This window comes from Amblyraja radiata, chromosome 2 (assembly GCF_010909765.2).
Source record: "Amblyraja radiata isolate CabotCenter1 chromosome 2, sAmbRad1.1.pri, whole genome shotgun sequence".
Classification (NCBI taxonomy): Eukaryota; Metazoa; Chordata; class Chondrichthyes; order Rajiformes; family Rajidae; genus Amblyraja; species Amblyraja radiata.
The window spans coordinates 19,941,562-19,957,487 of NC_045957.1; the positions used below are offsets into that span (position 1 = coordinate 19,941,562).

General features: G+C 41.5%; 1 protein-coding gene across 1 annotated transcript in view; it reads right to left on the reverse strand.

Annotated features, from left to right (window-relative positions):
* Positions 1-1,818: 1,818 nt before the first annotated feature.
* hepacam2 (HEPACAM family member 2) overlaps positions 1,819-15,926 on the reverse strand; it is a 95,293-nt gene continuing 81,185 nt past the window's right edge. Inside the window, exons 9-10 of the mRNA XM_033042771.1 lie at positions 6,866-6,984; positions 1,819-3,932 (exon numbers count right to left, since the gene is read on the reverse strand). Of these exons, the coding sequence (XP_032898662.1) occupies positions 6,886-6,984 (99 nt within the window). The 3' untranslated portion in view covers positions 1,819-3,932; positions 6,866-6,885. The remainder of the gene's footprint in view (positions 3,933-6,865; positions 6,985-15,926) is intronic.

The window sequence follows — 15,926 nt, forward strand, 5'->3', positions numbered from 1 at the left end:
ATTCAAATCCTACCCTCCTAAAAATATTCTTAACTTCCTTACTTTTAGAAAAACCCTCATTTACTTGCAATCTGTTGTCAGTCAATTACTTTACTGCACAATAGAAATTCAGTTAATTTCACTGTAATAAAACCACAATGCGGGGTATCATCTACATTAAGATAAGGATAATGTTTAGACTGCAAAGATAGTAATAAAACAATGCGCAGTATAATTATACCATCTATATGCAAGTCATAAGATCATAAGTGATCGGAGTAGAATTAGACCATTCGGCCCATCAAGTCTACTCCACCATTCAATCATGGCTGATCTATCGCTCCCTCCTAACCCCATTCTCCTGCCTTCTCCACGTAACCTCTGAAACCAAGAATCAAGTATCTATCTATCTCTGCCTTAAATATATCCACTGACTTTGCCTCCACAGCCTTCTGACAAAGAATTCCACAGATTCACCACCCTCTGACTAAAAAAAAATCCTCATCTTCTCCTTCCTAAAAGAACGTCCTTTAATTGTGAGGCTATGACTGGTCCTAGACTCTTGCACTAGTGGAAACATCCACATGCACTCTATCCAAGCCTTTCACTGTTCTGTACTTTCAATGTGGTCCCCCCCCTCATTCTTCTAGACTCCAGCGAATATAGGCCCAGTGCCGTCAAACACTCAAGTCATATGCATAACTCACATTTACAAAAGTGGCTGTAACTAATCTCTGCATACTATCTACAATTTACAAGTATAATAATAATGATTTGAAGACCAAGACCAGCAGATACAAATTTGATAATATTATAAATCTTTGTGAGGAACTTTGGAAAGAGCCTGCCACCGGATATAGACAAGAAGTTCCAGATAGAATGTAATTCTGAGAAAATCTTTGCTAATTCATAGCGGCAAAAATAAGAAAGTATACATTTTTTCTTCAATTACACCTATGTTCTGACAGATTTGCGCACCCTTCTACATTAGCAAATTTGCAGATGACACAAAGCTGGGTGGCAGTGTGAACTGTGAGGAGGATGCTATGAGAATGCAGGGTAACTTGGACAGGTTGGGTGAGTGGGCAAATGCGTGGCACATGCAGTTTAATATGGATAAATGTGAGGTTATCCACATTGGTGGCAAAAACAGGAAGGCAGATTATTATCTGAATGGTGTCAAGTTGGGAAAAGGGGAAGTACAACAAGATCTGGGGGTCTTTGTTCATCAGTCACTGAAAGTAAGCATGCAGGTACAGCAGGCAGTGAAGAAAGCTAATGGCATGTTAGCCTTCATAACAAGAGGAGCTGAGTATAGGAGCAAAGAGGTCCTTCTGCAGTTGTACTGGGCCCTAGTGAGACCACACCTGGAGTATTGTGTGCAGTTTTGGTCTCCAAATTTGAGGAATAACATTCTTGCTATTGAGGAAGTGCAGTGTAGGTTCACAAGGTTAATTCCCGGGATGGCGGGACAGCCATATGTTGATAGAATGGAGCGGCTGGGCTTGTATACTCTGGAATTCAGAAGGATGAGAGGATATCTTATTAAAACATATAAGATTATTAAGGAATTGGTCATGTTAGAGGCAGGAAACATGTTCCCGATGTTGGGGGAGTCAAGAACCGGCGGCCACAGTTTAAGAATAAGGGGTAGGCCATTTAGAATGGAGATGAAGAAAACATTTTCACCCAGAGAGTTGCAAATCTATGGAATTCTCTGCATCAGAGGGCAATGGAGGCCAATTCTCTGGATGCTTTCAAGAGAGAGTTAGATAGAGCTCTTGATGATAACAGTGTCATGGATATGGTGAGAAGGCAGGAATGGGGTACTGATTGTGGATGATCACCTATGATCACAGTGAATGGCGGTGCTGGCTCGAAGGGCCGAATGGCCTACTCCCGCACCTATAGTCTATTGTCTATAAATCCAAAAACATTAAATTGAGTGCACAGCAAACAATTAGGAAGGCAAATGATATGCTGGTGTTTTTCGTGCATTGGGATTAAAGGACTATGGTAAAGAAGTCGTGTTGAGACGGAACAGAGGTCCCTCAATAGGTGTAAGGAAGGATATATTTATTGTACAATATATTTAACAGATTATTTCCTGAAATATAATAATGTGCTATAAGCACAGAATGGGTAGGATATGCCTATCTTTTTTGGAGTTCTGAGAGTGATTTATTTGAAACTAGTTCTGACAGGACGACAAAGGATGGATTCAAAGCCAGCCATTTCTTTTGGCTGATGACTTCCGTATAGGTTTCACAGTCTCAGGATAAAGTGGAGGAATGAGTTGAGGTAAACATTTTCAGAATGTTGAGAATCTTTGTAATTCTTAACCCCCAAAATTTGTGAATGTTTAGTCATTGACTACTTTTCAGGCTACGATCACCAGATCTTTGCAATAACAGAATATGAGAAAGGGGGATAGATACAGGGATTGTGGCAACAAAGAGCCATAACCTTATGGAATACAAAGCAGATTCAACAAGCCTTACTTCTCTTACTTTTAGTTTTTACATTCATTAGTCATAAATATTTTTAAATTGAACTGCAGATTTTCAGAGAGAATGTTTTGCTTGATGATTCACCTCAATGAAAAGTCTTGCAGCAGATAGATACAAAGCACTATGTGTAGGAAAGAACTGTAGATGCTGGTTTAGATTGAAAATAGGCACAAAATGTTGGAGTAACTCAGCGGGACAGGCAGCATCTCTGGAGAGAAGGAATGGGTGACGTTTCAGGGTCGAGACCCTTCCGGGCAGAAGTTTCAGAGCTCCAGCTGCAGGGGGAAAATTCGACCCGCTGAACAGTAGTCTGACCGCGGAATTCCCGATGAGGTCAAGATCGGCTGCCTCACCCGGCCTAGGCGACTTTGGAGGGATTTCTGGGGGGGATTTCACGTGCACTCCCGTAATTTTGTCCAGATTAAATGATGTGCTGGACCATCAGTTGCTGGAAAATCGGTGGTAGACCTGTATATGTATTTTTTAAATTCTGCTACTGTTGACCTGCTTTTGATGATCTAAAATCCTCTTTTGGATTATATGTACATCTTTACACACTGATCTAGTTCAGATAAATGTGCATGCCATGGAAACAATACAGAAATTATGTAAATTGACAGTTGGGTTTACCTGTCTTTAGTTATTTGGAAGGAAGTATATGACACCGATTCAGAAGAGATGATTTAAACTTTGTTTTTGTCTAAACAAGGGCTGCCATCAATGGTGGAACACTTTTTGGAATAATTATTTGTTTTAAGCACTCTCAGGCTAACTATACCATGGTTAAATGCAGGTTAGATTGTTATTAACAATGTGTCTCAACACAATGGAGGAGACTCTCTCTAAAGGAATAGAGTTGCCATACAATTAATTTTATGGTTTTTCTGAGTTAGGTTATCAATTAAATGTCAAAAAAGGTAAATAGTCTTCAATTTTGAGTGTGATATGCAAAGACTGGAAACACTACAATATAATTGAGTTTATGATTTACACCATGAATTATGGCTGGATTCAGTCTTGGGTATAATTTTACTTTTTTTCTATAAATAAATGTGCCTGATTTCAATAAACATCTAAAATTCGCTAGGTAAATGTAAACCAATTCCTACACAGAATGACAGTTTAAGTTTAAGAATAAATACATTTTATCGGTAACACTTAAAAATGAAAGATACTTTTTGATAATCTAATGCAGTCATTGATAACATATTCTTATTCACATATTACATACACCGCTGAATTAAAAGTTGAATTGTTAGAGCTTTGTAGATGAATAAATGTTCTGCAAATTGCTTCAGTCCTTTTGATTCTCCCACATGCCGGACAGTAAAAGGTTCTGCGTCTTCATGTCTGACCTTGGTTGTCTTTATAGTTTGTTGTCAAAACACATAATCATTGCTCAACTGCCTCAATCTTCTGGCTGTGACAAAATACAGCATTCAACTGGTAAAATACAGAAAAGGCAAGTTTATTGTACTTTGAAATACATGTATTCACAACAATTTTCCACCTTATTTTCAGCATAAGCAGAAAGATTTTACTGAATTGTATGCAAAAAGAAATAATATCAATGTACCTAGATACATGTGACAATAAAGTACAATTCTCTTGAACTTCTCCAGGTGTACAGTAGAGAGCATATTGACTGGTTGCATCACGGCCTGGTTCAGTAACTTGAATGCCCAGGAGCGAAGAAGACTGCAAAAAGTTGTGAACACTGCCCAGTCTATCACGGGTTCTGACCTCCCTACCATCGAAGGGATTTAACGGAGTTGCTGCCTTAAAAAGGTAGCCAGCAACATCAGAGACACACACCACATTGGCCACACATTCATTTCACCCCTGCCACTGAGAAGAAGGTACAGAAGCCTGAAAACTCTTAACATCCAGGTTCAGGAACAGCTTCTGCCCTCCAGCCATTAAACTATTAAACACTCGAGCCTCAAATAAGCTCTGAACTACATGGATTATTATTGTTATTATTGCACTCTTATTGTTTGTTTTTATGTGTACATATGTGTGTGGGCGTGTGTGTATATATGATCTGTATAAAAGGGTATATGAGTATGTGTATATAAACACACACAACTTATCTTATGTATTATATTTACAGTGTACTATGTTTATATATTCTGGGGAGCTGCTGCAAGTAACAATTTCAGTGTTCTATCTCGGATATATGGCAATAAAAACTCTCTTGACTAATTAAGATAGACCCTGACTGTCTTGTTTGGAATGCAGTTGGCAGGGCATTTCTTGGTGAAACAAGTGACAACTGGGATATGTACATTCAGGCTGGATGAAGTGGTCTTGAACATGTTCCAGCCGACCGAATCAAGGCAGTCTTGAGGAAGACCTTAAGCCACCTCTGGCAACTGCTGTTTTTCTCTCACTTCATTCTCTGTCCGTAAGCCGGCAGGAGCAGCACCATCAGCTGGCCAGACTGCCTGAAATGAGGTTGAGAGACTCCTTATGGGGCAGTGAAGGTGCTGATAGCATTTGGGGAGTACTTTCCTGAAACATGCTTGATTGAAGTCACTGCCGATGATGATAAGGGTATGATCAAGATTTGTTGTCTCAAGAGAATTTACAGTTGAAGCTAATGCCAGTTTAGCATTGGCTTGCAGTGATTTGTAGACTGCCAACAAGATGATAGAGGAAAATTCCGTCAGTAGATAAAAGGTATGACATTTTATAACCATGTATTCCAGCTCAAGAAAGCAGAATTTTATAGAAGAAGACCCTATCCTTGGTAAAAGTATAGTTTTACCAAAACAAGTGGCTCCCATGAAGGAACTGACAGGAGTCATGAAAGACTATGTCAAGATTTTGAGTACTTGAACATATCTTTCGCCTTTTATTAAGGATTTGTATGATTTTAATTGATAGACAAATGGCAATTAATCAAACATCCAGTAACCAGAATATCTGGTAGCAAGAAAAAGTTATCAGCCGGAGGACATAACCTCTTGCTGCCAGACATAAGAAACATGTACATTGTACCAGCACCTGCCGCATAAAATAATCTTGCTGCAAGAAAATAATAAAATAGTCTAGCTGCAAGAAAATAAACTGTATAAATACTGAATGTTCAGAGTAAAGAGGGGGATCTGAAGAAGCTGCTTGCTTGTAAAGATAAACGACTACAAGACTAAACAATACTGGAGCCGTATGTATTAGTTTTGATATAAAACTAATTTACCACTTATGTATATCTGGTGATATGATATTTAGATTTGATATTATATTTAGAATTGGATAGATAATTTGACATTTATTAATTGTGTTATTTTACTGGAAATATATGACTATTGTTATATATAGCATCTACATCAAAAATAAATATCTTAAAATTATTTATGTTGTGATCCCACAGTCTTCTTAAATATTATTTCTTGAGAGATATAATAAATAAGGAAGTTAATTTCATTAGGTAGAAAAGTTGATTCTTATTGAAATCAACAATAAGAATCAACCTTGTTAAAATCAACAATACTAAACTAGCAGACTAGTCATTTGATAAATCCAAACACTAGAAACTCAAGCCCTTGCTAAATTGAGTTTAGGCCATCACTTCAGTACACCATGAAGCATTGATCAAAAAGCAGAGGACGCCACCTTTCCCTTTGTAAACTTAGATATCCTTACTCACTGTCAACTATACCACCAACATTAGTGATATCTGCAACTTTAATAACAGTGTTAACACCAATTCCCCAGACAATGTCAACAACATAAAGTAGAGTTGCAGATGACAACAATGTTAGTCTGCTTTTGGTCTGCTTTTTGACCAATGCTTCATGGTGTACTAACGTGATGGCCTTAACTCAATTCTGCTCCCTTGAGCTGGAATACATGATCATAAAATGTTAACATTGTCATCCAAATCGTTAAGGTAGATAACAATCAACAGTAGTCCCAGCAACAACTCTTGCAGCATGCCTCTGGTCACGGGCCTCCAATCAAAAAAGGAACCCTGCATAATTAGCCTTTGACTCCTTCCTCCAAGTCAATTTTGAATCTAAATCGCTAACTCACCTTGCTGTCCTTCATAAATAACAGCACACATTAGCCAGCGGTTTTGTTGTCCTTATCCTTCAGTCTAATGGAAACACAGTAGTCATGAACTTTCATTTTTTAATTACTACAATTTGTCAGATGTGGAGGTGCCTGCCAGAAGCTGCTCTCAATCTAACTGCATCCAGTGTTCTATCTATTTGCACATAACTGGAGCTTATTGAATGATTCAGAGGAATTGCTGAGACCTCAGAAATATGCGACTTTGATCTTGACAGTCTGACTGAGTTCACTAGTTTCTGCCACATATTTAAGGATTGGGAACTGCAGTATTCATTCAAAATGAAAACCATTATTACCTGTTATGATGAGTCCAACATCAAGACGTTTTTGGTGTCTGGCAAATGACGTCATAAACTGTGCGGATATCTGGTACTCGAATAATATCATACACAGTGCTTAACTTATCTGGTGGAACCTGAAACATATGAAATTAACAAAATAATTTTTTAGTTGGATTAAAATTAATTCACATTCACAAAAGAAAATTGTCACACATCGTAAAATCACACTTTATTTAGAATAACTGCTGCATTTTAGCTGGTAACCATCCATATTGTTTTAATTTTACTTCGGAGTCACGTGAGTGACTACGTGAAGACCCCGCCAGCACGCATGCGTGGCATAGCGTCTCACGCAGTGCACAGTGACGGGCGGGAGAACGAGCTCTCCCGCAGCAAGTTTAAAAACGGGACCTCCAGGTAAGTAAACTACTCTGAGGTCATATTTTGGAAATCCTTGTTCTGCTTCTCGTTACAGCGCAATGAACAAGGGAAGACAACTAAAGAAGGTCGTACCCCGTCCGACTGCGATGGACCAGGAGGGCCCCAGCAGTGGGGGGTGACCGGCGGCACCTGGACCGCACACGCTGCCGTCCTCAGTCACCGACAATGTTTCTGTACAGCCAAGCCCAGCGCCGCTAGAACCACAACTCGAACAACCGCAGCGGGCTGGAGGCAAGGCTAAACGGAAGTCGGACCGGCCGGTTTACTTGGACGAGTCCGGTGCGGAAGACTCACCGCCCGAGAGCGGCAGAGGTGACCGTTTGGGCCGCATGGAAAGGCTCATGGAGCAAATGCTCCAGTGAGACTTGCTCCGGGAGATGGGGCAAGCTCGCCAAGGGAGCACAAGCACTCCCGCTCCAGTGAATTACCAAGCACTGGCCATCGCATCACCCTTAGCAGAGGGGAGCGTTGGCGACCAGGACTGGGCTGGTCAAGAACAGGGGTCACTGGCTGAAGAACACGGCAGTGTGCTGGGGGTACAGGATCAGGAAGAGCTGCTGGGAGTGGTGAACCGCTACGCGGCAACACCGCGAGCGGGACGGCCGTTACAGCCCAAACTGACGGCCAGTATTGACTACCTGTCCTTTAAACCACTCCAAGAACAGGTAGTCAATGAGGCATTGGATCTTTACACGCCTCCCGAAAATTGCTTATCGCTCAATGTACCAGCCGTTAACAGTCAAATCTGGTGGTACATTGGGCAGGGTATCCGAACCCAAGAACTCAAATTACAAAAAATACTGAAGCACCTGACGTCTGCTATAACTTCATATGTTCGTTCCGTGGACGGGGTTGACATGACAACCAATCAACAGGACACCCTGGCTCTGCTGTGCAACACACAGTATGAGATCAACAACCTCCAGAAGGAGGCCATAAGACCTACCCTCAACCCAAAATTCGCAGGACTGTGTAAAACGCCGACCGCACAGCCACAGATCCTGCTATTTGGCAAAGACCTACCAAAGCAAGTGAAAGATCTGGATGAAGAGTCCAAGGCATTTGGACCCAGACGGCAGTACCCCAACGCATCCACCAGTAGGCGTCTACTTCATGGTACTGGTGAAAGCTCGGGGCCCGCATATCATCCCCGAGGTCTTTTTTAAGACAGGGCCCAGAGCGGGCCCCATGGAAGATGCGCCACCCCCACACAGCACCACCCCGACAGACAAGGAACCAGAAGCCCAAAAAGTGAACATTCTACCAATAACAATGGAGGTAGGTGGGTCTGGTTCCTACCAGTACATACAAGGTGGGGGGCCTTTGCTAACAGGGGGGAGGCTACAACTGTTTTTGGAAGCATGGAGGACTATCACACTTGACAATTATATACTAAAAAGTATTCAAGAATATAAAATTGAATTTATTCAAGAAAGTATGCCACCTGTTCAGCATGCACCCCAAACGGGATTTACCCTCTCACTAAAAGAAAAATGCGAGGGACAAGCAGAACTGGTGAGGTTACATACAAAGGGAATCATAGAGAAATCTAAACATGAACCTTTGGAATTCGTATCAAATATATTTATTAAAACCAAAAAAGATGGTGGATGTCGCATCATCATTGACATAACCACGTTGAATACTTTTGTTAGATATATACACTTTAAAATGGAAACATTTGTAACTGCCAAACAATTGATTTCCAAAGAAAACTTTATGGCAAGCATCGACTTAAAAGATGCATACTATTCAGTACCCATTCATAAGGATCATCGTAGATACCTAAAATTTAACTGGATGGGGCAACAATGGCAGTACAAATCGTTTCCTAATGGTCTAACATCAGCCCCAAGACTGTTTACCAAGATATTAAAACCGGCCCTGGCAATACTAAGAAAACAAAAACATATTGTCATGGCATATCTTGATGATATTTTGATAATAGGCAAAACCATGGAATTAGCTAATTCAGCAGTATTAGCTACTAAACATTTATTTGAAACCTTGGGGTTTGTCATACATCCAGATAAATCTAAGTTGACGCCATCCACAACTATGGATTATCTGGGATTCACAATTAACTCAGTCCACATGTCTGTAACGTTGCCAAAAGAAAAAGCAGCAGAATTGGCACAAGTCTGCAACAAATTAATGGTTAACAATCAACCAACCATTCGACAAGTGGCAAGAGTAATTGGGAAATTAGTAGCAGCATTTCCAGCTACCCAGTTTGGACCTTTGCATTATCAAAACTTACAAAGAGCAAAGGTACAAGCGTTAAAACAACATGCAGGTCACTTTGACCGAACCATGAAATTACCAATCAAAGCAATATCAGAGTTACAATGGTGGAAAGAAAACATTTGGCATAGTTCCAGTCCCATCATTATCAATAACCCAACATTAACAATACAAACAGATGCCAGTGCTCAAGGCTGGGGAGCAACTAATACTATATCCAGTACAGGTGGTAGATGGAATAATCTAGAATCATCACTACTACAGACACTGGGTATAAGCTATTTGGAAATGTTGGGTGCGTTCTATGGGTTAAAAGCTTATTGTTCAACTATGCACCATTTGCATGTCCACTTACAGATTGACAATACCACAGTGGTGGCCTATATTAACCATATGGGCGGGATAAAATCGATATCATGTGATAATCTGGTCAACACAATCTGGCAATGGTGTGTCGACAAATATATTTGGCTATCAGCAACTTACCTACCAGGTAAGCTAAATACAGTGGCAGACACCAGGTCACGCAAATTCAATGATAACACCAAATGGATGTTAAACCTCAAAGCATTTGCTGAAATTACAAAGCAATATGGAACACCAGATATCGATCTCTTTGCATCCCGACTGAATCACCAGGTACCAACATATGTCGCTTGGGAACCAGACCCTGAGGCAGCGGCAATGGATGCATTCTCGCTGAACTGGGGGAACTACTTTTTCTATGCCTTTCCCCCCTTCTGCCTCATCAGTCTGGTACTACGCAAAATACAGATGGACTCTGCTTCAGGTATTTTGGTAGTACCCGACTGGCCTACACAGTCATGGTTCCCAGTGGTCCTTGACAGGGTCATTGAACCACCCATGACCATTCCCAGCGGACCAGATCTACTGATCCACCCTGTCTCAGGCGAAAGTCACCCATGCCATGATAGAATAAACCAAGAAACAATATCTCTCCAGTATCAGAAAATGGGAAACATACTGCTCAAGAACAGGGACAACATACAGATCAACAACCATAACTAATGTACTGGAGTTCCTGTCCAGCCTTCACCACGATGAAGGTCTGAGCTATAGCACTATCAATTGTGCTAGAAGTGCACTGTCAGCCTATCTAGGGCAGGCACCAGGACAACAGGCCATAGGGTCTCATCCATTGGTGGCCAGATTAATGAGAGGGATCTTCAATACAAACCCCCCTAGGTACACCAAGATCTGGGATGTCAGTGTTGGCCTGACATACCTAAGGGGATGGCCACCAGCCAGATCCCTCAGTCTGGAACAGCTAATCCTGAAAACGGCTATGCTGATGGCGTTAGTCTCAGCACAAAGGGTCCAGTCCCTTTACCTACTCAGACTGGACAATATGGTCATAACATCAGACCAAATAACGTTCACTATTCAGGAGCTGGTAAAACAGAGCAGACCAGGAACTTCAGGACTCATTATGGAATTCCGGGCGTACCCATCTGACCCCCGTTTATGTGTCATGACACACCTACTACAATATATCAACACAACCAAAGATCCCCGAGGGAGAGAAAAGGCACTATGGGTCAGCTACAAAAAGTCACATGGTCGGGTGTCGTGTCAAACCATCTCTAGATGGCTCAAACAGGTATTGGGAGCTGCTGGAGTGGATACTGATATTTACACATCTCACTCCACCAGGGCAGCATCTACATCGGCGGCTAACAGAATGGACGTGCCATTGGACCACATCCTGGCAACAGCGGGGTGGTCCATGGAAATAACTTTCCAAACATTCTACAATAAGCCAATAGTAAAACCTGTTTCATTTGCAGAGAGAATTTTAGACTCTGCAAATATATAATTTAAGCCCGGGGGAAGCATTATTTTCTTTGTTATTGTTTCAAATAAATATCATTAATGTTTTATAAACAGATTCATGTTTGATTTCGATAACATACTTCCTCCCTTGGATGACTTCGGCAGTGAGTGAAGCATGGACTGTTACACGGTTTGAAATCACAGAGCTTTAATATCTTCACGTAGTCACTCAGTGATTCAGAAGTAAAATAGTAAGATTAAACGGGAACTTACCAGTTTGAAGTTTGATCTTTATTTTATGAGGTTATGATGAGGGATTACGTGCCCTCCGCTCCCACCCTCAATTATAAAGGTCAACTGGTATCTTAGTTCTCCTTATCTTTACTATGTTTATTTCAATTATTGTGTTGTTTCTGTGATTCCACAATGCTGCTTTGAAGTATGTCGCGCATGCGTGCTGGCGGGGTCTTCACGTAATCCCTCATCGTAACTCCTCATAAAATAAAGATCAAACTTCAAACTGGTGAGTTCTCATTTAATCTTACTATTTTGTATTAAAGATCTCCATGCCCTTCAATGAGCCCGTTCAACATAGTTCTGTGCAAGATAAATATTTAAAGATTATACTTCATTTAAAATAAAACCACATTAATGGTTTTACATGATAAAATTCCTGTGACTTGATAAATATTGCATGTTAAGCAGATTAATACTGAAATTAAATTAGACCCTTGTGTAGTCCACAGCATTAAAGTTCATTGTAACTTATTGCTTTAGCTATGCCAAATTCAGAAACGGTGTCTTTAAAATAATTAAATGCATTTTAATAAGGAATGGAGTAACAGCTAAATTTAATCTAATATATTTCCATTTGCCTTCTAGAAAATGGGCAAATACAGTACCAACAATCACATTCCCAAGTCATGGTACATTAAATCTCCCACTGTTATACACAATAGCTGGTTTCATTGCCAAACTCAAAACCACTTCCTCCATCAGCAGTAATATTTCTGATTAAAGTCTGGCCAATTTCCTACAGCAGGACACAGGAATCCAGAAAAATAAAATCTCCAGTGGATTTAGACATTTCTATACAGTTTCATGCAGGTTTCATTATAAAAGAGGATATACAAAATAAATAGACTATTTATTGTACTGGCCGAGGGGTGACTTTATTGAGTTGTATTAGATAATGAGGGGCATGGATAAAGTGAATGCTTGAAGCCACAGTATAGGATTTTATAACTAAAGAGCACAGGCTTAAGATGATAAGGGAGAAATATGGGAGGGACCTCGGGGACAACTTCTTCACTCAGAGGCTGGTCCGCATCTGGAATGAGCTGTCAGAAGAAGCGGAAACAATTACAACATCTAAATGATATTTGGATAGATATATGGATAGCAAGAGTTTAGAGGGATTTGGGCCAAGTGCATATGGGACTAGCCCAATATAGCAACTTGTCCGACATAGACAAGTTGGGCTGGTGGGCACTTTTTCTGTGCCATACAGCTCCATGACTGTGACATCTTCATTTTAAAGTCATTCATTCCACCCTAATTTTTCTATATCTGCATAAATTTGCATGTGAACATTTGGGATGGAAATTATGCATATGTGCTATACTTAAGCTCTTTTTAAAAGAAAAATGGTGGTGAAATCTCTATGGATAGAATCTGTTTAACATATCTTCCATAATATGTCACCTGCTGTAAAATAAGATTGAATGAAATAGACATTTAACAGCAATGTGTTTGTTTTTATGGGTACAGATCAATTCTGAACAGCTTGTGATGCTTCACTTTTTCCTAAGACCTGATGTGCCTGACAACAATGAACAAGCTTTCAATTCTCACTTCAGAAATGTGTCACCTCTCCAAGATCGAGAAGCTCATAGGAATGTGAATCTGTAGAATTCTTTATCCCAGACAGAGGAGAAGGCAGAATGATTGAATGTATTAGCAGAGGATTGAAAGATTAGCAGAGAGGTTTGGGGGGACAGCAGAAAAATGGCATTGAAGCCAATGTTGGATCAGTCCTGGCGGGGAGTGGGTAGGGGGGGTTTCTGGAGCATTAGTATGGGTAATAAGAGGGGACTGGTTTCCAGAGGGCTAGTATGGACATTGTGGGCCAAATGGATTCTTGGGCTGGCAGCTCAGTCACTTGGGCCTGGTGGGCTGGCAGCTCAGTCACTCACGGCTGGTGGGCTGGCAGCCGACTCACTCACGGCTGGTGTGCTGACAGCCGACACGGCTTGTGGGCTGGCAGTTTACTCACGGCTATTGGCTGGCAGTTGACTCACTCATGGCTGGTGGGCTCACACGTACACACACACCCTCCATCCCACACACACCCTCCATCACACACACTCCATCTCACAGACACACACACCCTCCATCTCACACACACACACTCACATACACACCCTCCATCTCACACACATACACCCTCCATCTCACACACACACCCTCAATCTCACACACACACCCTCAATCTCACACACACACCCTCCATCTCACACACACCCACCATCTCACACACACACACACCACCTCACACACAGACATTCACACCATCCATCACACTCTCACACACAACATATATCTGATGGTAAAACTCTCTTGAATCTACTCAGGCAGTTGAGCACGGCCTCTCCCCTGAGCGCGACATTCAGTTCAAGCAGCACAGGGCAGACCGGTACCCGGACGTGGCGTTGAAGGACGAGAAGCCACCAAACGGAAACGAAGCCGAAACGCCAAATAACCGAAAGCATACGAAGCTGAAACGACAACTAACCAAATGGGTGGGACGCCTAAAAGCAAACTAACTGAAAGGGCGGGGCGCCTAAAAGCAAACTCACCGAAAGGCCACTCTGCCGAAAAGTCAAATAACGCACATCACTAGGAGGCGGGACGTCAGCGATTGGTCGAGACCCCCGCGTCCATCACATCACTGGCCGATGGAGACGGGAGGGTGGGGGTCATTTCCCCCACACAAGCCATAGGTGACTGGGCACTCTGATGTCTATCATATACTGTGTTAATCGATATCTGTTATTGGACTGTAAACCACCCCCATGTGGTTCGGTCCCTCAAGGTTCGTGGACCTATAAAAGGCCGCTCCCACGAGGTCCTGTTTCGATCTTCTGCGAGAACACTTGGGACCGCGTGACCTTCTGGAGTGTCTCTGCTAGAACGAGGCTAAAGAGGGCTTGGCCGGGCAGATACGAACCCATGGTGGTTAGGTATAGTAGTGTAATTGTAGTGTAATTGTAATGTGTTTTGTAATTACGGAAATGTAATTGTGTTTTGTCAAAATAAAGATTAGTTGCGCAAGTGCTTGACTCAGTGATTTCTGACTGAACCTTGACTGGGGGCAAGTTTAGAATGAGCTCTTTACATTGGGGGCTTGTCTGGGATCTGAATGGACCCCCAAACAAGTTTGCGATCAAGAGCGTTGAGCTATTTCGATCGCGAGTGCAGAAATCGGGCCCACTGCGGTTTTTGCGTTGATTTTCGGCGCTTCGCTAGTTGTAGCGGATCGCTCATTCGCGGGCTTGGGAAAGGGTCCAATCGAGATTGTTAGAAGAGAGTCTAGCAAGCACAGCGGGGTGGTTAGCACTCCTTTGGGTAGGGGGCCCATAAAACAAGGTGAGGACTGTTATTTGTATTGCTTGTTTGAGTGCTTAAAGATTTTTGGGTGCTAAATAATTGAAGTAAAAGTGTATTATGAATTAAATATTTGTAATTGTTTAGATTGTAGTATTGTTAGAATCATATTCATGATGGTTCGATCAGGGTTCATACTCTTTCCATTGCTGTGTCGGGGGAGGAGTCATTCCGTTGACCGAGTAGACCATGAGGAGGAATTATTAGAGTGTGATTTATCTTCGTAATAGTGGATGTTTATGGTTTATACAGGAGTGTGGTTAGGCATACTTCTAATAAGTGGAATTATTTATTTTCTGTGTTCAATTTTGCTTACGTGTTTGGAGCTCATTTGCATGTGTTTAGATTAAGGTCGGGGATAGGAAAAGGGCTGCGAGAACGTGTGTGATTGTTGTTGGTTGTTTCCTGGAGCATTTTGATTTGAATATTGTTTAAAAACGACTTTGGTAATTTCGGAATTAGAAAGGGAAATTGTTAAGAGGTGCGAGTAGCTTGAGAGTTGCTTCCATATCCAATAGAACGGGGAACCACGCAAATAAAGATATAACCGCTGACTCGGAACGTCCTTTGCAGGAAATATGCAGTGAATTTCCACAAAAAGCTGACCGATTGAGAATTCTTTCCGGATCATGAAATAGAGTATTAGGGAGGGAATTATGGCCCAGCGGGGGCATAGATACAGTAATGGGATTGAAATACATTGAGCAGATTATACAGCAATGCAGCGAAAATACAGAGGCAAAGGAACTAATTGAATTGTGGAGAAATTATTATGAGGAACAGAAAGCGAGTAGAGCGGAGGAAAGATTGGCAAGTTGGAAGGAAGCAACTCTAAAGCGGGGGATAAAATTAGAAGATACTGAAGCATTTGAACCTCCAGGTAGTCTAAGGGAAAAATCTGAGAGTATTAAAGATAAAGAGAGAAGAAAAT